The following is a 22,451-nucleotide window of genomic DNA, read 5'->3' as shown; positions in this document are numbered from 1 at the left end:
AAGAGGCAAACCTTTGACTCCTACAGTATGAAAAGCAGCTTTCAAGTCCAGCAGAAAAAAAGCAGAGCAACCACCAGAATCAGCACCAATTACAATATTGTTTGTGAAAGGACCGAAACCCGACTGAAAGGGCTAGAAAGGATGACAGTTGAGTAAAAACAGAGTTGTGTCAAATCTTAGCTCGTCACAGATTGTGTTTAAGAGAACAGAATCAACACAAAGCTTCTTTCTGGATGTTTCTGTGGGAGTTTACAAGCATTTGTCCCAGGAAAGACTCCATTATGTGGTTAAAAACAAAAGAAAAAGGCTGGGTCTTTCTCTGGTAATCTTCTGTGGGCCAGCGTAACCAAACCGTACTGATCAGTGTGCTGAATGCGAAGTTCATCGTGGACTTTTCTGTGACTCTGAGTCTGATGTATGGCAGGGATTTATGGTGTGTTTCCTACCAGCGTGTGGGAAGTGGTGGTTCCTCAAAAGCAGCTCCAAAGTAAATGCTGACGTAAGGGTTGACTTCTGCCTTTTAAGATGACCATGCACTTTATCATTGACACAGACAGCCAGACAGAAGTACTGATATCATTAGTGGTCTGACTAACAATCTTATCACAGATAAATGAAATTTTAATGCAACTTTCCAGCAGGAAACTGCAAACAAACTACTTTTTTTGGCTTCTGAGGGTTTTTAACAAATATATTTTTCTTTCTTTGCTTAAGCTGTCTTCTCTCGGGCAAGAGGAAAGAAAAGCTCCTAAAAAGTGGTCTAAAATAGACATTTAAACGTTCATTTACGCATTATCTAATGGAAATGTATGTAAGTTAGTGCATATTTAGATATCCCTTACCCACTGATATTTGCATATCAATGGATTCAGCAGTCACACCTTTCAAGCAAACCCTGGTTGGTTTCGCCACCAGGGTTGCATAAAAGTAAAATCATGAACTTTCATATTTGATATTTTTATTCTTGAAGTACTTCTGTGTTTCATTGCGAAGGTTATAATTTATAACCTTCGCAGTTGTTATTGAATTATAACTTATAATTCAATAAAACCATAGCTAAAAACATATGAGAGACTTAAAGCTTATAAAGCCTTACTTTAGTGTTATCAGATCTGACTCTATACATGATATTTTCATGTTAAATTGGACTTTTAGCTATATACCCATTAATTTAGACTGGGGTCTTAAAATAACTTACCAAATAACTCCTGACAATACATCAGAAGATATTCTCATTCTGGTTCATTGTGACGTTACATGAACCCAGGTGTAGAATCTCCCATTCCGCTTGTTTTTATAAACTTTATTGGGCTTGCCACAGTATCTTTGAATTTAATCACTTTTGTGTTGAATTCTTATTTAATATAAACATCTTCATTACATCTGAAAGATCTTAGAGTATATAAAAACACTGGTATGCTTGTTTAAGGTGGAATTGAGGTTTAACCATTTACAGACATATTGTTTCACATCTGACACAGACAATGAATAAAAAAAACTGTCCAAAAAAGGCACTACGTAATGCTATGATTGCGTCAGGTCTCTGTGTAGGCACGATCCAATCAAAACATTACATTTTGGGCGGACTATTTGAACGCAGCAAACTTCGGTTTGCTGATTGGCTCACGGTAATGTTACTCAAGGTGGGCTTGTTTCTCGCGATCCAAACGCTGTGTTTCCGTTTCTCCGAGCTGTATCTGTGGATTGAAGCTGGGTTATCTATCTCCAGTGTAAATATGGTGAAAATGCTAATACGGTGGTACAAAAACACCAGAATCGAGCTGCAATTTGTGCCTTTAACACCCTAAAAAGGGGACAGCTGTTCGTAAAGCGATGGGTCTGATTGGTTGTGGCCGGGTGACGTCGAGAAGTAGGCGTGAGCTCACTCAACATCAACAAAGGACAGAAAAAGAGAAAGACGAAAGAAGAGCAGAAGAAAAATAAGCCACCGCAGGACAAATATGTGGATCTAACTCACAGAAACAGGTAGAGTAAACCATTAAAATACATCACAGTTGCATTTATTTTACTTAGAGCGTTCACTTGAGCGAGTAAAGTGTCGTTTTTTGTTTTTGAAGGTTTTTCATTACTGTCGACAGGAACTCGTCCAGAAGCGCTTAAAAATAGCAAATAGGTGAATTTTATAGTTCTGACATTAGATTAAAAGCATTTAATGTGTGTTTTTCCTTAAAATTGATATGTTTGCTTCAGTTTGCACGTACAGCATAGAGGCTTCTCTTCGCTGTTGTAGCTGGTATCATCTGGACCCGTTTTCCTTTTTTCTAAGCTCGGTTAAACTCACTTTTACAAACCACTGCAATGACATATAATCGGTTTATTAAGTCAACTCTCTGCTCTAGTTCTCAATTATTAAATATCTGTGTGGGTAATCGTGTTTCCGTAGTAAAATAGTTAAGATATTTCATCATTTTTAAACAGAAGCCCCTCCCCCCGCTCCGACTACAGAGGATTTAAACCATTAGCTAGCGGAGGCTAACCGTCCACATCAACTACAAAAATTCAAAAAACAAAACCAAAAGACAAAAACAGTGTTTTTAGACGTGGGGCAACTTAATTTGTATTTTAGGTCGTTAATTTACAGCCATAACAGGAAAAAGGGGTACTTGTTTTTCGGTCAGGGGATCGAGAAGACGTAGACAAGCGGAAATCTGACACCGAAGCCCAGCTGAGGGAAGTGGGCCGGGCCCTGGGCTCTGACCCCCAGACTGAGAGTGCACGGCAGTCACGTAACAGTTTAGCAACAATGTACCCGAAAATGTGAAGTCGTGTGACAACACGGTAACAGTGTAGCAGTTTAGCAACGACCGAGTGATTAACTTAGATCCTCAACCTGGATACAGATTATCTGACACGATTCCAAAGACTTCACCTCAAATGTGTCCTCTTCATTCACATTATTCTCATGATATACTCAGGCGTCTACAATAAAACAGACTAGAAAGCGTTTGTTTCTGCTCTGTGTGAAATACAGTAAAACCGGATTTTATTTTTCCCAAAAAGTTGATAAAACGGAGCAAATAATACGATAAAACAAAAGATTAATAGAGGATAATAAGTAAAACAATGTGCCACATAATTCCTCAAATAGAAATTAAATAGAATTTAGTAGCTTAACATGGTTTTCTTGGTGGGGATGTGGTGTTTGGGGGGAGGGGATGTGTTCATTAGCAGCTCTCCTCCCTCTATAGTTGAGGCAGTGAGTTTGTTGCCATACTCACGACAAGTCTATTCACGCAGCAAAAAGGTTCAAAATATTTTCATATGATCACAGAGACCTTTTTTTTTGTCAGGAAAGGCCAAACCCTCAGATGTTTGAATGCAGTAAATAAACCCCCTGCTAAATGGCAAAAATCTCGAAAATATAATGAAAAGTTAAGTAAAATGTTAACTATGGAACAAAACTAAAATGCAAACGAATGTGCAAAAAAACGAATCATGAAGAAGTCGTGAGCTACAGGTACAGAAAAGAGCTAATTGTTGCATGAGTGGCGCTGCTGTAGAATGTTAAACTGCCCAGAGGCTCTGTTGATTTTGCTTGATTGAGCTGAGTCCAAACGTCCTTGTGGAAAGAAGTTTGTGCATCTGGTGACTTTGAATAACCTGCCAGATAAGGCAGCAGGTAAATCAGGCAGCTGCCAGGATGCAAACAGGATTTAAAAATATAATCTAGATTTGTATCATTCAATAGTTAGAGGCATAAGTGTGATTAACTCATTCACTGCCAGCCATTGGCAGTGAATGAGTTAAATTCACTGCCATTGACGGCTATAGACGTCAATGGCAGTGAATGAGTTAAAAGTCACTTTTTTTTTTTTTTTAAACAAACAAAATGGAGAAAAGCAGATTTAGGAAGAAATCAGAAAATTCTGGTTAGAAGTGAATTTCATAACATGTAAAATGTCATAACAAACTCACCTCAGGGGAAACTCCAAACTTCTGCTCTGCTCTTCATTGTGACGGAGAGTTTGCAGAAATCCTGTTATGTATGTGTATTACAAAAATGCTTTTAGTTTCAGTTACGATTTGCAACTATTTGAACTATGACAGTCTTGTAGCTGCCGAGGAGCACAAGCTCACAGCAAAGGCTGTAAGTCGGCCTTTTCTTAGGTTACAGCATAAAAACTAAACTTTGTGACTTTTCTTTCCTTGCAGTGTCGGTACTGTGTTTTTAAAAAAGAAAGATCACTTCCTGCAGTGCCAGCTGAGACATGGATGCCTTCAAGCTGATGAAGGAGCTGAGGGTGAATTGTGAGCAGGAAGTGCATTACCTCCCCAAAGTAATGGGACTCAGCGCCATTGAATCCACAGCGCCGGTGGGCACCTGTAGATCTAAGCATTGCTAACAGGCTTCTTAATAACTGTGAAATTAATCAACAGTGTGTCTTTATTCTCCAGGGTGACAGTCGGATCTCGGCCAAGTGCAGAGATGCCAAAGTGGAGGATCTGTGGAGTCTGACCAGCTTCTTCGGTTACAGCACGCAGACGTTCGTCCTGGCTGTTAACCTGCTGGACAGATTCCTCGCCATGATGAAGGTATGAGACGTTCACACCTGCTAGGAGCAGACACTGCACACTTTAGCTTCAGAGGTTTCTTTACTTAATTGTTGTCTCTCCTCCCATCAGATCCAGCCCAAGCACCTGTCCTGCATCAGCCTCAGCTGCCTCCATATAGCAGCCAAAGTGACAGAGGAGGAGTGCAACCTGACGCCCACCGACGAGCTCATCCGCATCGGACAATGCCGGTTCACTGTGTCCGACCTCGCACGGATGGAGAAGATCATCACCGAGAAGCTCAACTTCAAGTCCAAAGCCGTAACCGCCTTAACCTTTCTGCACCTGTACCACCAGATCGCGCTATCGCACTGCACCGATAGGTGAGGCCCTTACGAACACGAGGTTAAATATTCAGATTTGTGTCTGCAAATAGATGATCCGTTACAGTTGATGTTTGGAAGCTTGATGATTCCGGATTGGGTTCAAAAGTCTGGACGACATTCGATTGGCAAAAAGTCTTGATATGTGGGGCAGCAGGCAGTGTCTGACTGAAGTGCACTGATAACACCCGTTTTCTGCTGTTGGCAACAAAACTTTGCTCTTATGTAACCCTGCCGTGTTGTTTTTAACCAGCTCAGCTTGGGTCAAAATGCCACATCAGAGTTTACACCAGTTTGTTTTGTTTAGAGCAAATTAAGTTAATTGAAGAGTTGCACAGAATTTAACTGTCCTCATATTTGACATCAGTGTTTTAAGTTGCCCAGTCCTGCTAAGTGTGTTTACCACTGCCACCTGGTTGTGAAACTGAACACTAATCGGCTGACCACTTGTGACTGACAAAGATAATGTTGAGCCACCTTTTCGATTCTCAGTTTATTGCTATTAATAATAATAGCAATGTGGACAAAACTGATGATTGTGTGTGTTCGAGAATTGTTAAAGACCCGAACCTGATTGCATGTTTGTGTCTGTCCTAACAGGAAGACTACGCTCAGCCTGGAGAAGCTGGAGGCTCAGCTCAAAGCCTGTCTGTGCCGGATCTCCTTCTCCAAAGCAAAGGTAACAATTCCATGTCTGTCCTGGTTAAAAACTGACAAATGCATTTTATTCTTGACACAACACTGATCCTGTTTAACTGTTTTCTTTTCTTTTCCTTCCAGCCGTCCGTCCTTGCGTTGGCACTGCTGAGGCAGGAGATTGAAGCCGTTCAGTCAGAGGACATGTTGGAAATAACCTCTCACATCCAGAGACACCTCAAGGTAGGCTGTTGCCAAACAGTGCATGACTTCATTACACAACAACTCATCCGGGGAGGGGAAGGTGTACAAATCATGGGAAAAAAAACAAACTGAGAAATAGATTTTCTACACCAAAGTCAACAACACAGAGCAGGTGGATTTCAGAGGAAATGAGAAGTTTAAATTAGCAGATGTCTCATGACTCCATTAAAAGAGAATTAGTGTGGGCATTTTCCTGGATCAGCCGCACACAGGAGGCATTTTTAATACATGTTCAGACTTTTACTTGGCAAATGTGAACAACTTTATTAACTATCCTTACAGCCTGCGGACTTGCAGCTTCAAGATGAGACTCCAGTTTTTAAATAGAAGAAGTGAGCACTCGAGTTATGAATAGCAGCAGCCGTGTATCGTGAGAGTGTTTATTCTTAGCCCAGCTCTGGTCCAGAATATTTTCTTTATGTTGATGTCTGTAGTTATGTAACCTGGCATGTTGTGATGGCTCCATGTTAAAAAGGAGCTGATGTCATTGATCTTTAGCCCTTTTGTCTTTCTCACACTTGCAAATCACCAACACCACTAGGTTTCTGTTTAATTGTTAAGTAACCGGATAGTTTTAAACACACCGTCGTCTTGTCAGTGCGAAGCGCAGACAGTTAGACTGATCTGCTCCCCTATTTGTTTTCAGATTGCTGATGCTGACCTGGTGCTGTGGAGCAAATGCGTGGCCCAGTGCCTGTCAGACTACGCGTCCCCCGAATGCAGCAAACCCGACCACAGGAAGCTGCAGTGGATCGTGTCACGGCGGACCGCCCAGAGCCTGCACAGCTACCGTAGTGTCCCCGAACTGCCCACCATCCCAGAGGGCTGCTGGGATGAGAGCGAGAGGTGAGGACCCCAAACACACCCAAGCAACACTGCCGTCACACCTCCAAAAACACAACCGATCCTGAATTTCTTGGTCTTAGTGACTTGTTTCAAGCTATAGAAACCAATCAGACTGACTGTACTGGCTTCAGTTTCACTCTGATTTGATCACTTCTTTCAAACACTCCTACCACCATCAACAACTACAAAAACAGAGGCTAAATGAAAAAGGAACCAAACACACCCTTTGTGTCATCACATACGCCAAATATTTCAGCCTTTGCAGTGACGCAGCACAGAGAAACGCCCTGAAAAGTCTCTGTCAGGTAATCTAGAGCAAGTGTAACAGCAGTGAAGGAGGACACTTACTGTTTCTGGTGCTGATAAAGTCAGAAAAATCTATGAAATGAAGTTTAAATCAGTGGAGAGAGCTCTGCGTTTCTTTTATTTTATTTGCAGTAAACACTTTCCTGTGGCAACAAGCGGCAACACTGAAGTTTCTCCTGTGTTGAAACTGTCTGAGCTTGTCAGGGCCTCTCATATCTCCCAGCCAGTCACATCCCACTGACACAACTGTTTCCATGACGTCACATGAAGCCAGGGTGGCCTCGCCTTTATGTATCAAGGACAGCTCCTTTTTATTTCTACGTCAGTGTGTTGAAAGCGAAAAGAGGAACAGACATGGTTCCAGTGGGCGGGTATTTAAGCACAAGCTGAGTACACAAAGCTCCCGATCAACAAACATCTTTACACACCTTAACAGTTCAGTCAGCTGAGTCAGACAACATGAGATCAGCTGATAGTCTTAAGTGATATGCGGAAGTTTGAAACAGCTGACTGGTTTTGTTTTGCTTTCATTGCTCAGCCCATCTCCATCCCAGTGCCTCTCAGCAAGATCAGAAATGACCAAATAGATTTAGAAGAGATCAGTTTCTATCACTTAATGCTTTTTTTTTGTTTGTTTGTTTGGTTTAGTGCAGCTTCCAACTGCCTTCAGTTGGTTCTACTGCCAAGAAACTCCAATTAAATTAAGAATGAATGGTGGTTGATTAATTGATTTAAAATAATTTTGAAAAATGTTATGATTTAGCTTTTCGGTGAAAATACCCCAATGCACCAGATTAATTTTCTATTTTTAGAGGGTGATGAGAAGGATGAAACAGATTTACTCATTAAGAGCCCACAGAGACTACTGCTGATACAAAAACACACCCAAACCAGACACAGACTTCAAAACAACCCCAATTAAGATACTCTCATTCCAAACATACCTGTGCAAGGTACAACCACTCCACACGCACTACTAATTGTTCACCTTGAAATTGACGAGATACTAACAGTCCAAATTCACCTCAAAAACACGCCAAAGCAGGAGAGCTTAGCAAGATACTAACAGTGTTACATGTCAGATGCTACCACTATTAACGTGACTCAGGAAGTTACTACCATGGTCGTATCAACTTGCCAAAGCCTCTACATATGACTGTACTGACCTCATACCTCCCTCTGTGTGTCTACAGCGAGGACTCGTGTGAGGATATGATGAGCTCGGGTGAAGAGTCTCTCAGCAGTTCTCTGGGCAGCGATGCCGAAGGTTCCTTCTTCCCTCCTCACCTCCGTCGCCAAAATCAACGCCAATACCTCTATGCCTGAAGCCTCTGCCGCCCGTGCCTCGCCGTTTCCACCCCCCACCACCCCGTGTTCTCCTGCCGTTTTTTTAATTTATTGTTCAATAAGCTCTGGTGCTGGTGGAGAATAGCACAACTGGCAGCTGAGCGGTTAGACATCCTCCAGGTAGATTTGATAGACTTAGTTTGTAGATGTGTCGGTGAATGTTGAGATGTCACATTCCAGGATGCAAGTTTTTTTTTTTCTTTTTTCTTTTGTAAGGATATAAGTGATGTTTTGCAGATAAACTCTGGGCAGCCTGGTCTTCAAGGTGCTGAGCTAGCAGACACATGACGGTCGCTAAAATGTCAGATCGGGCTGGAAGAGTAATTTGCCAAAACGTGGCGTTTGTTTTTGAGTATGTCTTTTGACTGTTATTAATCCAAGACTGTTTTAAGGAGTAGGAGGCGTTTCTCTGGCGTACAGAGGCTGAAAGCAGCAGTGGTCGCAATTTTTCTTTTAGTCGAATCTCATGTGATAAATCAGGACTTTAAAGTAAATGAGAGCAACCTAAAGATGTATCAGTGGCGTGTTCTCCAGTTCAAACTGGAAACTTTCTGACCGCGGCTGCTCCGGTCTTCTGTTTCAGTTTAATTTGCACAGTTTTATTATTATTATTTTTAAATGTAATTTCAAGTGTTAAATGGAAGTGGAGGTTGGAAAAACATTTAACGATCGTGTGTTTATGGATGTGTTTGAAAGTATGGCTCAGATTTAAATTTGAAGTTGCCAATGTTAGGATGTAGCTTAAAAACAAAAGGAATGTCGTCTGTGGTGTTTGAAACTGTTCAGAGATTGTTGTATGAAACTAAATAATAGTGACCAAGTGTCAAAAAAAAGTTGAAAAACATCAAAAATGTTCATACAAAAATATGTAAAAGTGTAAATGCTGTACAAAAAAAGTTTAATTTTTTGTAGATATTAAGTTATTTATTCTTTTTTTTTTGGTCACCTGTACTTAAAAAAAGAAGAAAAAAAAGAAGAAAAGAATAATCTTATAAAAATATTATTTTTAAACATCTCGTCTGTTTCTTTTTTCCCCTTTAAATCATGTCTGCAAGCAAAAACTACTCCATCAATCAAACCTGAACCTGAGTGCAGCTCATTTCTCTACAGGCACAGCACTCATGCACATCCAAGAATTTAAAACACATTTAAGAGCCACATGTGCAACTTGGGTGCGTTGACTCCAGTAAAGCTGGACCCCCCCCCCCCCCAAAAAAAGAAAAACCCAAACAAACAAATGACACCTTTCTCCAGCTTTGAACTTGGCCACCCAGTTTACAACCAAATGTTTATCAAAACGACTCTGAGCTGGACAAACTGCTTTTTGAGACTGTACACAAGGCACAAACTCTTCAACAGTCTTTCGCCACCAAAAGACAGTTTTCTTAGAAAATTTCCCAACTGACTAACAAGACCTGGAAGTTTCTGCCCGACAGCCACAACAGAAGCTCTTTCTAAATAAAGCAAAGGTGCCTCTGTGCTTCCTTTACTGCCTCCTTTCATAGAAGATACACTGGGTCGTCCTTTATGGAAGGAGATGAATCATCTGACAAATAATCAAGAATGATAAGTAGTGCAGCGCATCTAAATATTAACAGCGTTTCCATTGAACGCCACAACCTGCTGAATTTAAACCCACAGCTGAACTTAGAAATAAAAACCCCACGAACATGGAAGGTGTGGTTGGTCTTTTAAGTTTCTGCCCTTGTTTCCCTTTAAAGGAGAAGTTGAGATTTTTGTTCATGTTAGTTGTGGTTTTATTGAGAAAATAAGTTAAATTCTGCTTAGATGTAGAAAAGTCTCAGAAACATAAATTTGGCAAAATGAGTGAAACAGAAACATAAAAGATATACGTCATAGACAAGAAGCTTTTTAAATAATGCACATTTAACCACACAGACAGTTGATGCGAGGCGGCTGTTTGTGGGCGTGTTCATTATGACCTTCAGGAATGGTTTTGGCATTAAATATGTGAAAGTTGGATGACAGCTGTTTGGTGCAGTAATATAGCCTTCACAGTATCATCTTCTGAAATGCGTTTGGGTAAACCAACTTCTGGTATCTTTCGAATCATTTTTATGGAAATTATTGATACGTTAAAGGCTCTTTAGCTTTATCTAGACTTTATAGTTAATACAGACCCTAGCATAACTCAGGGACCAGCCCTTGCTGATCTCAAGTTAATTATCACCATTACTCTCTACAGTTTTAATAATCCTGCATGTTGACCCTCAGCTTTTATCACAAAAAGTCATAAATAAAACAGGAACATGAGCTCAGTCAGTTGCGTGCATGCACATACACGCACAGACACACACATACACAACTGAGGTAATAAATTCCATTCAGTCCTACCAAACAGTCTGCAGTGACTCCTCCAGACGTCACACAGGTGATCCTCCTTGATTAGCTTAGATCCAGTGTCCAAGTTTTCTCATTTCATTCCAGTGTAGCAAATCCAGGAAGCGTAATCCCAAAATCCCAAACAATACATTCCCAGACTGAGTAAACATTTCAAAATCCCATTCGAGACTTCTTCTTTGGTTGCGATGCCTGTGACAGTCGACCCTGTGAACTCTGGGACTGAGAGTAGGATTGAGACTTTGACTGAGAGGAGCCTGGCGAGCCGAAGTTCATTCTGGTCAAATCCACACTGTAATTTCGGAGAGGGATGGACTGGGAGCTGCGGAGCTGAGATGAGGCCAAGAGTGGATTTGTGGAGCTCCCCTCATCCAAGTAATGGCTCTGCGAAGGATCATCCTGGAAACATCAGCCAGTTAATGCGAGCATAAAGGTCACAAAAGGGCATTTATTATTCATGCCTTTAGATTTAAGATATATGCCCTACGGTATATGTACTGGGGGTGGGTGGTATCAAGTTAGCATAAAAAATACATTATATAAAGAACAGCAGTGGTCCTAAAACGAAGCCCAGAAACCGTCCTCTTCAGGTGAGAAAGAATGAAGAACAGTCAGCCAAGCTAACACACTATGTTTAAGCTGCCAGGTACTTTGAAAATCAGATTAAAGGATTTTTGCATGAGACAGTATTGTACTTTGGCTGCCAGTGGTCACCTTTAGCCACCAAACGCTCATAAAATAATCTGTTAGATGAAACGAATTCTGCAAATGTTTCATCTAATTAAATCAAGTACAAATATTCTATCTAGGTCCTGTTATACAAACAATAACATTCACACCAATTTTTATTGTTCAGGTTTCTATTCTTTATGATATATGAAAAAATTAATTAATAAAAGTATAAAATAAATCCCACTTTCTGTATGTGAGCATTTTAAATCACCTGATCTAAGACATGTTACTACCTGTGGCGCGAACAGAGATTCGAGGTAGTCGTCTGCTGGTCGTTTGCTCCTCCTCTGACTGGCTGGTGTGAAGTCCAGTCCGAGTGTCTGGGTCTGAGGAAGGGTGGTGGTCCTGCTGGGGGTTTGCTGAGGGTTGCTACGTTTATCACGTTGTGGTGTGGCGGTCGGGGTGGGAGTTGGAGTTGCTGTTGGAGTGTCATTTAGAACGGTGGAAGGCGTCGCAGCCCTCGAAGTCTCACCCTCGGACATACTTAAGAACTGAGACAGCCTCCCTCTGTCCTCTGTGTCTGACCACGCCGCCTGGCTGACTCCGGAGGACCAGCCCGCAGAGTCAGAGAGGTCATCCAGCGCCGACTGGTAGCTGACAGACGAGGTAAAGCTAGCGCTCAGATTCAATCGACGTCCAGTGGCTTGCTTCGCCTCTTTTTCTTTCCTCCTCCTCCTTCGCAGAGCCTGCACCTTTGCCTCCTTGGTGAAGCCCAGCTGGTCCTTCCACCACTTCTGCCATGCCTCCTCACCCTGCCAGGAGAGGGTCAGTCGGTGACTGAGTGGATCTGTCCAGACATTTGTGTTAAACTGGTTTGGTAAGGGTACTACATGTGGAGGCCTGAGAGAGGTGGAGACCATGCTGTGAACCAGCAGTGACCGTCTGGACATGCCCAACCTCAGCTCCTTCCTCAGGCTTTGCATGCACTTATCCTGCCGTGAAGTGCCTTGATCGCCTTCAGGAATACAAAGCAGACCTTGAGTGTTGGCTTTGAAGTGCTGCAAGAGGTGTGAGCGGTGCTTATTTTCATAGGTTTTTTGCATCAGTTTCTGGAGCCAATGTTTCCATGTGACGAGAGCACCACTGCTCAGCTTTACTGGAGTCTTTCTCCGAGATGCACCACTGACAATTTCCTCCACTTCAACAGCTTTATCATTCACACCGACGTCAAATCCAATTTCTTCCTCCGCCCCTGAATCATCGTTGACAACAACCTGCAGCTGCATCCGCCTTCGGTTCCGGTTCATCTCTGACTCTGAATCCTCCGAGAAGCTGGATGCTTGCTGTCCTCTTTCCGGTGTTTCAGGTACAATCCTCGATGGACCCTGTGTGGGCCCAACGACGTCTTCGTCACTTGATGTCTCGGAGATGATCAGCTGAGAATCAGGTGGAAGGCTCTCAGCTGTTTTCCTTGCCCGTGTTGTCATTCCTGGACGAATTTGTTGCCGAGGCTTCAGATCACCCTCCTCGGCTCGAGGCTGTGACTCGTCGGTGTCCGGCTGCTTGTGCTCCAGGATCTGATAGAAAATATCTCCTGCCTCCGTCAGCTGGAGGACGCACATGCACTCCTCGCCACCACCTCCACCTTCTGCTGCCTTCTGGATGCAAGTGAGACCTGGAAACAAACAACCCAGTGAACCTCTGCAGACTCAGAAACTGTTATTACAGTGGGGCAAAAAAGTATTTAGTCAGCCACCGATTGTGCAAGTTCCCCCACCTAAAATGATGACAGAGGTCAGTAATTTGCACCAGAGGTACACTTCAACTGTGAGAGACAGAATGTGAAAAAAAAAAATCCATGAATCCACATGGTAGGATTTGTAAAGAATTTATTCGTAAATCAGGAGGAATGGGCCAAAATACCAGCTACTGTGTGTGCAAACCTGGTAAAGACCTATAGTAAACGTTTGACCTCTGTTATTGCCAACAAAGGTTATGTTACAAAGTATTGAGTTGTATTTTTGTTATTGACCAAATACTTATTTTCCACCCTGATTTACGAATAAATTCTTTACAAATCCTACCATGTGGATTCATGGATTTTTTTTTCACATTCTGTCTCTCACAGTTGAAGTGTACCTCTGGTGCAAATTACTGACCTCTGTCATCATTTTAGGTGGGGGAACTTGCACAATCGGTGGCTGACTAAATACTTTTTTGCCCCACTGTATCCATCTATCTTCTACTTTAACCACCAGAACATTAAAGCTTGAGGTGTGACACGGGTTAAAAAACTTCCACCTCCCACTTAATTGTTTTAATAGATCAAATATGGAGCCTGCATAAACTGAGCTAATGTATCTTATACATTTTCTAACATTCATGACTAAAACTTAGAAACTAAAAGTGAAGGCTTTAATAACTCATGGGAACTGTTAAGTTCAGGTAGACCTTATTTAACTACATTAGATGAACCAAAACTACACGTAGCGTATTTCAGATGATGGCTAATGCCACATTATGATTATGTGACTGGGCTACAGGTACGTCTAATCAAAACCTATAAAAATTTAAGACTTTAAAGGTTCCTGCTAAATTAATTTGCAACTGATAGTTCACGTAAACTGTAGCATCACTTTCTCACCTGCGGCATATGAGGACAGTCTGTTGGTTGCAATGTCCAAGCGGTGAGGGATCTGGACTGGGAGGTGTTTCAGACTGTCTCTGGGCCTGAGCAGAGCCTGAGGAGGACCTCGACTGAAACAGGCGTTCCCTCTGCCTCCTGAACACACACAGTTTCACTTTTATGTTCAATCCATATCTCTATCTATATCTCTATATATCTACAGTGGGGCAAAAAAGTATTTAGTCAGCCACCGATTGTGCAAGTTCCCCCACTTAAAATGATGACAGAGGTCAGTAATTTGGACCAGAGGTACACTTCAACTGTGAGAGACAGAATGTGAAAAAAAATCCATGAATTCACATGGTAGGATTTGTAAAGAATTTATTCGTAAATTAGGGTGGAAAATAAGTATTTGGTCACCTCAAACAAGGAAAATCTCTGGCTCTCACAGACCTGTAACGTCTTCTGTAAGAAGCTTTTCTGTCCCCCACTCGTTACCTGTATGAATGGCACCTGTTTGAACTCATCATCTGTATAAAAGACACCTGTCCACAGCCTCAAACAGTCAGACTCCAAACTCCGCCATGGCCAAGACCAAGGAGCTTTCGAAGGACACCAGGAAAAGTATTGTAGACCTGCACCAGACTGGGAAGAGTGACTCTACAATAGGCAAGCAGCTTGGTGTGAAAAAATCAACTGTGGGAGCAATCATCAGAAAATGGAAGACATACAAGACCACTGATAATCTCCCTCCATCTGGGGCTCCACGCAAGATCTCATCCCGTGGGGTCAAAATGATCATGAGAACGGTGAGCAAAGATCCCAGAACCACACGGGGGGACCTGGTGAATGACCTGCAGAGAGCTGGGACCAAAGTAACAAAGGTCACCATCAGTAACACACTACAACGGCAGGGAATCAAATCCCGCAGTGCCAGACGTGTTCCGCTGCTGAAGCCAGTGCATGTCCAGGCCCGTCTGAAGTTTGCCAGAGAGCACATGGATGATACAGCAGAGGATTGGGAGAATGTCATGTGGTCAGATGAAACCAAAGTAGAACTTTTTGGTCTAAACTCAACTCGTCGTGTTTGGAGGAAGAAGAATACTGAGTTGCATCCCAAGAACACCATACCTACTGTGAAGCATGGGGGTGGAAACATCATGCTATGGGGCTGTTTTTCTGCCAAGGGGACAGGACGACTGATCCGTGTTAAGGACAGAATGAATGGGGCCATGTATCGTGAGATTTTGAGCCAAAACCTCCTTCCATCAGTGAGAACTTTGAAGATGAAACGAGGCTGGGTCTTCCAACATGACAATGATCCAAAACACACCGCCCGGGCAACAAAGGAGTGGCTCCGTAAGAAGCATTTGAAAGTCCTGGAGTGGCCTAGCCAGTCTCCAGACCTCAACCCCATAGAAAATCTGTGGCGGGAGTTGAAAGTCCGTGTTGCTCGGCGACAGCCCCAAAACATCACTGCTCTCGAGAAGATCTGCATGGAGGAATGGGCCAAAATACCAGCTACTGTGTGTGCAAACCTGGTAAAGACCTATAGTAAACGTTTGACCTCTGTTATTGCCAACAAAGGTTATGTTACAAAGTATTGAGTTGTTTTTTTGTTATTGACCAAATACTTATTTTCCACCCTGATTTACGAATAAATTCTTTACAAATCCTACCATGTGGATTCATGGATTTTTTTTTCACATTCTGTCTCTCACAGTTGAAGTGTACCTCTGGTGCAAATTACTGACCTCTGTCATCATTTTAAGTGGGGGAACTTGCACAATCGGTGGCTGGCTAAATACTTTTTTACCCCACTGTATATCTATATGAAAGTAACTAAACCATGCTGCCCCCTGGTGGCTCACCTGCATACTGCAGCATCATAATTTCCTGAGAACTCTGGGAGCTGAGCAGGACCTTAGTGGTTGCTTCGCCAGCTGACAAGCTTGACGAGGCGCAGCCAGGAACAATGTGACAGAAAATAGGTGGAGACGTCATCATGTGATCCCATTTGAGCATTGGGACGCACGGGAAGCGCTCGTCCATGATGTAGGCCGAGTACTGACAAAAAGTGAGAGAGAGGAAGGTGAAGTGGAACCGTTAACGTTTTAGCTGTTTTGTTACTTCCTGTAAATCTTAAGTGATGCTGGGCGTACCTGAGTGGTGATTAGGTGGTGGAAGGAGTGGGAGTCTCCTAGATACCTGGACAGGACAAGTCTCTCTCCGCTCCGACAATCAGCGGTGCTGCTGATACGAAACAGAGTGTGGCAGGAGGCCGGACTCACCTGGAGGGACAGAAGATGAGGGCGAGGAGGAGGAGAGATGGTGAAATGAAAGAAGAAGAAGATGTAGGAGGAGTCATTTGATTTAAAATCCACTGGGGTGGAGTACAGAAGCAAAATCGCCAACGTTAACCAGCCTCCTGACTCACCCTGATATCTGTTAGGTCCACCCCCGTCCTGTCCGCATACAGCACCACTCTCGGGTGGGCAGTGAACTCGCACCATCTCCATGGAGACTTGGCGTTGAAGTACAGGTTGCTGTCCTCATGTCGCACCTTCTGCATCCTGATTGGTCAGAGGGTCAATTTTAGTTTGCGCTTCCCTTTAAACATTGTCATCTCTGAGCAGAATGCATTGACTTTCTCACCCTTTCCCCACCGTCCACAGGTTTGCGGCTCCGCTCTCGCTCGCCACCAGAACTTCACCTAAAACATGAGGACTGGCAGCACAGAGCAGAGATGATTAGCCTCACATGCGCCCCCATACACACACAAAAAAGATCCATCTCATCAACTTCACTCTTTGAACTGTCACCAACCTGGCGCTGATACAGGTCGCGACCTCCGACGTGCTGACCACCTGGAGTGCCTGCGGCTCATTTCTCTCACTGAACCTCCAAACACCACAGAGGTAATCCGACCGCACAGCCACACAACCTGCAAAACAAACAAACAAACAAACAAGCATCTTTAAAAACACCACCGTGCTCTGAAGTCATCTCCAAATATTCCCCACAGTTGCTCTCACATTCGCCAAACAGCGAGGCGGTGCTGATCTGTCTGACGGGGCCTCTAAGTGGGAAGCTGAACGGTTTGCTGCTGGTATCCACACAGAAAGGACCGCTTCTGTGGTGCTGCAGCTCCACCTTGTGAAAGTCTGCAGGTACTGTGTTAAGGGCAAGACGCATTTTATCCAATGATGGCTGCAGCCATGGTTATGTGAAATCCTGGCTTTGACCCAGTGAGTACTTTAAAAGTGAAAGAGGTTTTTTTTTTTTTTTTTTTTTTTAAATGGTTTTAAGATCATTGTGGACCCAAAATATTTCTGACAGTGCTGCTTTAGAAGCTTCCTAAATCCAAACTCAAGGATACTGAGGGTATTCAGTGCAGGGTTTCCAGGATAGAGGAGGCAGCCATGCTGAGAGCCACCATCACTCTGTGAAAAGGGAACGAAACTCAGAGCACCCCCTGTGGTTCCTTCGGAGAACAGCAGGCGGTCCCTCTGCTCCGCCAGCTCATCGTACAGCAGTGAGCCGAGCAGCTCTGGAGGGATGGAGTGCACCACGTCATACAGCTGGCAGCTGTGCCGGGCCAGCTTCCGGCAGGGATACTTCTGCTCGCACCTGCGTGGGGAGGGGTAAACGTGATTAAAATAAAACTAAAAGAAAGCTTCGACATCCAGGAATTTCAACCAATCAACTCAACTCACATTTTAACCTTCAGCAAATCCAGGAAGTAGGTCACCCTCCCCATCCTCACTGCATCCTTAAAATATTTCTGCAATCAAACAGAAATCTGATGACCAATGACTGCACGGCTTTCTTCTGTGTTTATATACAAATGTTTACGTTAAACAAAATCTGTTGTTAATGTTTGCTTGAAACTCTCAGCTCAAGATCCAACACAACAAAAAGAACAAGGCTCCACCTTTTGGCGATAGTCAGCACTGCAATCAACACCATAAAAGCTGCATTGTTACTATAGCCCAGTTGGTTTCTGGGCTAGAGTAACAATGATGCTTGCTAATGAATACATCCTGACTGAGTGGATCAATTCTGGCAATGACTTAAAGAGTTGAGAAAGGTGTGCATGGTATCTGGCTCCAAGCAATAATTTTATTCTTAGAACATTTATACAAAAGTGAACAATGTTTAGGACCAGAAAACAAACATTTTAAGTCTGTGGCTCCAGTTTGTTTACATTTCACTGGATGTTGATTTCTGAGCCTTTGTGCATTTCCTCTTTTTCACCTGTCTTCTGCTGTAAATGGCATCAGTCCCAAAAATGCTGTAAACCTCTTTCACCTCTGTCTTCTGGCACTCTGTTAAAGTGTGGCTTTTGGTTGCTTCTGTTAAATATCTTAAAGACCAGATTAATATTTGGAGCCAAACAATGCAAATAATTTGAAACTAAACTGCCCTTTACATTAAGGTTCTGTTTGTGCTGTATTAAATTTGCCAAATCATCCATCTTCTTCAGTGAATCATTCATCCTGTACTGCAGCTGGTAATCCATATTCTGCTCCACAGCCTCAGTGAGTTTGCCAACTGCATGAAATCCACCTGCTGGATGGAGTGGCCCTCCACCTCGCCCAAGATTGTGGTTTTGGAGTGTGTATAAACACAAATCGAGCTGAATGATATCCACTCAATCAGCGGCAAGGAAAACAGCAACTACCTTTTCAAAGGAAGAGTCATAATTTGTTCACTGTGTTCTTTTGGGCTGATAAAATAAATAAATAATTAAATGCTCAAATGAGACACCACATTAAATGTCCATAAAATCAGGGTGTGATTTTGATCACATCTGAAGTAATTTAACCCTATTGTGACGACACCCACCTCTTTTTGCCCTTTTAGCTTAAAGGAGAAGTGTTCGGACAGAACGTTGCTCATGCAGCCGAAGGCGTCCAGGGAGTGATCCATGAAAAAATTATTCATCTAAACACAAAGAAAAGATGAATGTTTGTTAACACGAGTCATCTGGGACTGTTCGTTCCCTTTAATGCTGATTAGAAATTAAACAGTTCTTCACTGCCCAGACAATTCAGTTTGTTAAACTGGAAAAAATATATGAAACAAAAAATAGACACAACTTAAAAATAAAACCAAACCAAAAACAAAAAAAACCCTAAAACAAACAAACAAAATAAAATTTTGTCTCTTTGTGATTTTATGATTTAAACTGGCTCACTTACATGCTCTGTGAAGTTCATTGGATCCGGAGGTGTCAAAGGCGAAAGAATAGCTAAAAAAAAGTTAAAATTAACTTACATATATGTGGAAAAACACATTCAATGGAAGTCAAGAGTATCTGAAAGAGAAAAACTGCTCTATATTCTGGGCACACCCTTTATCTTCCCTTAGATGTTAAAATCTGGTCCTGAGCTATGACAGCTGTCACCGCAGTTTATTAAGGAGTCTGAACCAGAGGAGCATCTGCTGACTGAGGACTAGAGCTGGGCGATAGAACGATAACGATATGTATTGCGAAATAACTTTTTCTCGATAGAAACTTTTAACTATTGCGATAGACCTCCCCGCTCTTGTCCTCTTAAAAAAAAGGAAAAAAAAAAGAACAGACAATCCAAATTAAGTAGCGCAGAGCCGAACCAATCACAGCTGCAGCGTCACGTCATGTAACTTGTTATGTACAGTACAAGTGCCAAGCTGCACATGTGTATTTGTCTGGGAAGCAGCCAGCCGCCGTGCCACCCCAGGTAATGGAGGAAATGAGTGTGCCGACTAGGGAAAAATCAACCGAGAGCGTGACCGAAGGTTACCGAAGAGAAAACAGATGATGGTTCCAATGCCGGAGAGATTGTCGAACGGAAGAGCCATAGAAGTTCCGTAGTGTGAAGGTATTTCGGCTATTTCAAGTCTGACAAAAACAGAGCAGTGCGCACTGTAAATTGTGCCGAAAGCAAGTCTGGAAATACAATAAACTGGTGCATGCTCAATCTCTGACTGGAAGCGCTAATTCGTCATTCGGCTTTTGTCAGACTAAAGTAACTGTTAAAACTGTTTGAAAAGCTCAGCTATACAACAAGGAGAGATTGAGAATTTCCTTTTAGTTCTCAGTTTATTTGATATTGACAAAAGTTAGTCAGTTTTGTCTGTTCTTCTGTAAAACAAACTAAGATTTATTTTTAGAATTAATATTTTGTTTCTAAGTGGAATTGACAATTTAGCCTGTTTCGTTTGTTCTATTTTGAAACTTAAACGCTTTAGCGGCTGCCTTTTGTGTAGTTTGCAATATTTGCCTTTATTTATCTGAAAAAGTCTCATGTTCCTTAAGTACATCTACCCTGTTGAACTTATTATGGGAAATAAATATTTAAATCAAAACAAGCTGCTGATTATTTCACATTTTACTTGTGAGCAACGGCACATTTAAATCTTACAAATATAGTTATTTGGCTTATATCGTGATAGATATCGTTATCGCCTCAAATGAAAAACCATATCGTGTTATGAAAAAATCTTATATCGCCCAGCTTTACTGAGGACTCACCGTGTTTAGGAGCCAGAAGGGGGACCGGCACAGGCTCGACTTGACGCCACAGCTCCCCTGCGACCTGATGCCTGGATGTGAAAGTCCAGGTGGAGAGAGGACCAGAACCAACCTGAAAGTGCAACCACATCCAACACGAATAAAGTTGGAGCCTAACATTTAACACCCCCACAGTTACAGTCAAGCCACCTGCTGGGTTACAAAAAAGAGAAAGAAATATATTAAAAAATCTCTTAAGTTGTAGTTTAAGCCAAAAAGGGGCCGTAACAGTTCTGTAACTCGGTAGGTGTAAACCACATGGTTGCCGATAAATAAAAAGATAAATAAAAATAAACAAAGACATTAACAGGAGAATTTGTCACACACATTACTATGATAACTTAACCTCAGTTTAAAGACCTTAAACATAAATATTGCTACGATCTAGTATATTTTACCCCTTGAATTATCATATAAGCAAAGTTATAATTATTTTCCCTGCAGGAATGCGGACAGATCTGGAGTCACGGAATTATCCACGTGGGACCCACCTGAGGTTTGACCTGGTCGTAGCTGGCCCAGCCTCCAGCATTGTGTTTCTGCACCAAATTCGGCGGCCCGCAGTTATAAAACGATGGAAAAAGCTCCTGTGGGAACTGGTAATCCATGTTTGTTTAATGTTAAATCATTCAAACTGCGGTCGGGTTTTCCGTTGTCCACGATGCCTGTCTGTCTCTCTGTCGGTGTTGAAGAACAAGTTCGGGCATGTTCAGCTAACGTTAGCTATCCCGCCGCAGGCAGCGAGCGCGTGTTTCTATTTATTTTCGTCTGAACATCGTGACACCCGCTCAGAGGTGCTAAACACGATCATATATAAACACACGGGAGTCCAAAACAGACCACGTAGACATCAAAATGACCCCAAATCCTCAGTTAGTCCACCAACACGTGTAGACCCCCTACGACAAAACTACCGGAAGTCAAGCTTTACAGCTGGCGCCAACAACAACAACAAATACAATGACTTCCGGTTAGCTTAAAAAGACAAAAACAAAAATTCCAAACTTAAATGAAAAATGTCATGAGACTTACACAAACGAACAACGCCCCCTCCACCCACCCCCAAAATAAAACAAACAAACAAAAAAAACAACAACATGAAAAACAGGCGTTTAATTTTGTAGGACTATTTAAAGGAAATCCCAAGTGAGAAAACACCACCACCAACACTAAAATAAATAAAGTTGATGGTCGTTTTATGGAAAAAATTACAAAACCCCGAGGATACCGGAAGTGTTCGGTTTCATTTCAAAAGCGAGCAAAATTTCAAAGTAAAGCTTATTTTAACCGATCGCATCAAGGCGATAGACAAGAGTCATACTTTTTTTTTTAAAAATCTGCTTTTATTATTTTAGTTTTATTTACGGCGTTGTAGTTAGTTCCAATTAAATTCAAGAGCTATTGTATTGTATTGTATATAATATTTACAAATTAAACTGAGATTGAAACTAAATACATTATTCTCTATAATTTAGTGGTATTTTAATTATTACTATCATTTTGCTGTGTTGTTGTATTTAAGGCTCCATATCGCTGTCAAACTTTGCATTATTTTAGTTATTTAAAAAAGTGTTTCTTTAAAATTTTGTTTTTAGGTGTGGCACGATGATATCACATCTAGCCATTTCATTGTATTTTATTTTTGCACCCGGTTATAGTTTTCCGCTGATTTTTGTGGATTTCTGCATTTTAGGAGCCACAACTTATAACGAATTCCCTGCGCAGTTTGTTTTATTTTGAAAACCGTTTACCGGATGCGGCTCCTCAGTCGTCCTATGGTCAGCTGACCGAGCATCTCTGAGCGTCTTTAGGACAAACAGACGAAACGAGTCAAGAAAAGGGTATTCCTGCGTTTTATTTTCCCACAGAGGGAACCGTTTACCACTCAGCCCCACTATTAGTGGGAAATGTTCCAGTAGGCCGCTGCTTTTGGTGAGTA

The 22,451-nt window shown here is 42.2% G+C and overlaps 3 protein-coding genes across 7 annotated transcripts in view; 2 read left to right on the top strand and 1 right to left on the bottom strand.

The window, feature by feature from the left end:
* Positions 1–1,280: 1,280 nt before the first annotated feature.
* ccng2 (cyclin G2) lies at positions 1,281–9,305 on the top strand. The gene is made up of 8 exons (XM_026174511.2): positions 1,281–1,986; positions 4,174–4,334; positions 4,417–4,554; positions 4,645–4,895; positions 5,496–5,574; positions 5,676–5,774; positions 6,442–6,641; positions 8,141–9,305. Exons 2-8 carry the CDS (start codon positions 4,230–4,232, stop codon positions 8,271–8,273), a joined length of 1,005 nt encoding a protein of 334 aa, XP_026030296.1. The 5' UTR covers positions 1,281–1,986; positions 4,174–4,229; the 3' UTR covers positions 8,274–9,305.
* A 722-nt stretch (positions 9,306–10,027) lies between these two features.
* On the bottom strand, positions 10,028–21,789 carry taf1c (TATA-box binding protein associated factor, RNA polymerase I subunit C). Of its 2 annotated transcripts, XM_026174510.2 has the most exons (15): positions 21,004–21,786; positions 20,474–20,585; positions 19,158–19,207; positions 18,802–18,900; positions 17,670–17,737; positions 17,333–17,583; positions 16,989–17,117; positions 16,780–16,897; positions 16,609–16,680; positions 16,391–16,526; positions 16,116–16,244; positions 15,825–16,020; positions 13,972–14,109; positions 11,621–13,002; positions 10,028–11,054 (listed from the first exon to the last, which is right to left on the bottom strand). In XM_026174510.2, exons 1-15 carry the CDS (start codon positions 21,118–21,120, stop codon positions 10,809–10,811), a joined length of 3,243 nt encoding a protein of 1,080 aa, XP_026030295.2. In that variant the 5' UTR covers positions 21,121–21,786; the 3' UTR covers positions 10,028–10,808. The 2 variants fall into 2 exon arrangements, with proteins under 2 accessions (XP_026030295.2, XP_080159748.1); XM_080303622.1 differs by lacking the exon at positions 13,972–14,109 and having other exon boundaries at positions 21,004–21,789.
* Positions 21,790–22,258: 469 nt separating this feature from the next.
* wdr7 (WD repeat domain 7) overlaps positions 22,259–22,451 on the top strand; it is a 100,912-nt gene continuing 100,719 nt past the window's right edge. For 2 of the 4 annotated variants that reach the window (XM_080303620.1, XM_080303619.1), the window contains exon 1: positions 22,259–22,444. The gene's annotated coding sequence lies outside the window, so the exon portion shown is untranslated. The remainder of the gene's footprint in view (positions 22,445–22,451) is intronic. The other 2 variants (XM_026174507.2, XM_080303621.1) reach the window with 1 other exon arrangement.

This window comes from Astatotilapia calliptera, chromosome 7 (assembly GCF_964374335.1).
Source record: "Astatotilapia calliptera chromosome 7, fAstCal68.1, whole genome shotgun sequence".
In the NCBI taxonomy this organism is placed as follows: domain Eukaryota; kingdom Metazoa; phylum Chordata; class Actinopteri; order Cichliformes; family Cichlidae; genus Astatotilapia; species Astatotilapia calliptera.
Note: the sequence above shows the minus strand (reverse complement) of the source record. Positions and strands in the feature narration are given on the sequence as shown.

What these genes read in the sequence shown, in the direction of transcription:
- ccng2 (XM_026174511.2), top strand. Translation starts at nt 4,230, where the DNA reads ATGGATGCCTTCAAGCTGATGAAGGAGCTGAGGGTGAATTGTGAGCAG. An exon ending in GATTCCTCGCCATGATGAAG is followed by an intron (nt 4,555 to 4,644) that starts GTATGAGACGTT and finishes TCCTCCCATCAG; the next exon opens with ATCCAGCCCAAGCACCTGTC. An exon ending in CTATCGCACTGCACCGATAG is followed by an intron (nt 4,896 to 5,495) that starts GTGAGGCCCTTA and finishes CTGTCCTAACAG; the next exon opens with GAAGACTACGCTCAGCCTGG.
- taf1c (XM_026174510.2), bottom strand. Translation starts at nt 21,120, where the DNA reads ATGGATTACCAGTTCCCACAGGAGCTTTTTCCATCGTTTTATAACTGC. An exon ending in GATTTGCTGAAGGTTAAAAT is followed by an intron (nt 17,584 to 17,669) that starts GTGAGTTGAGTT and finishes CTCCCCACGCAG; the next exon opens with GTGCGAGCAGAAGTATCCCT. An exon ending in CGCCTCGCTGTTTGGCGAAT is followed by an intron (nt 16,898 to 16,988) that starts GTGAGAGCAACT and finishes TTTGTTTTGCAG; the next exon opens with GTTGTGTGGCTGTGCGGTCG.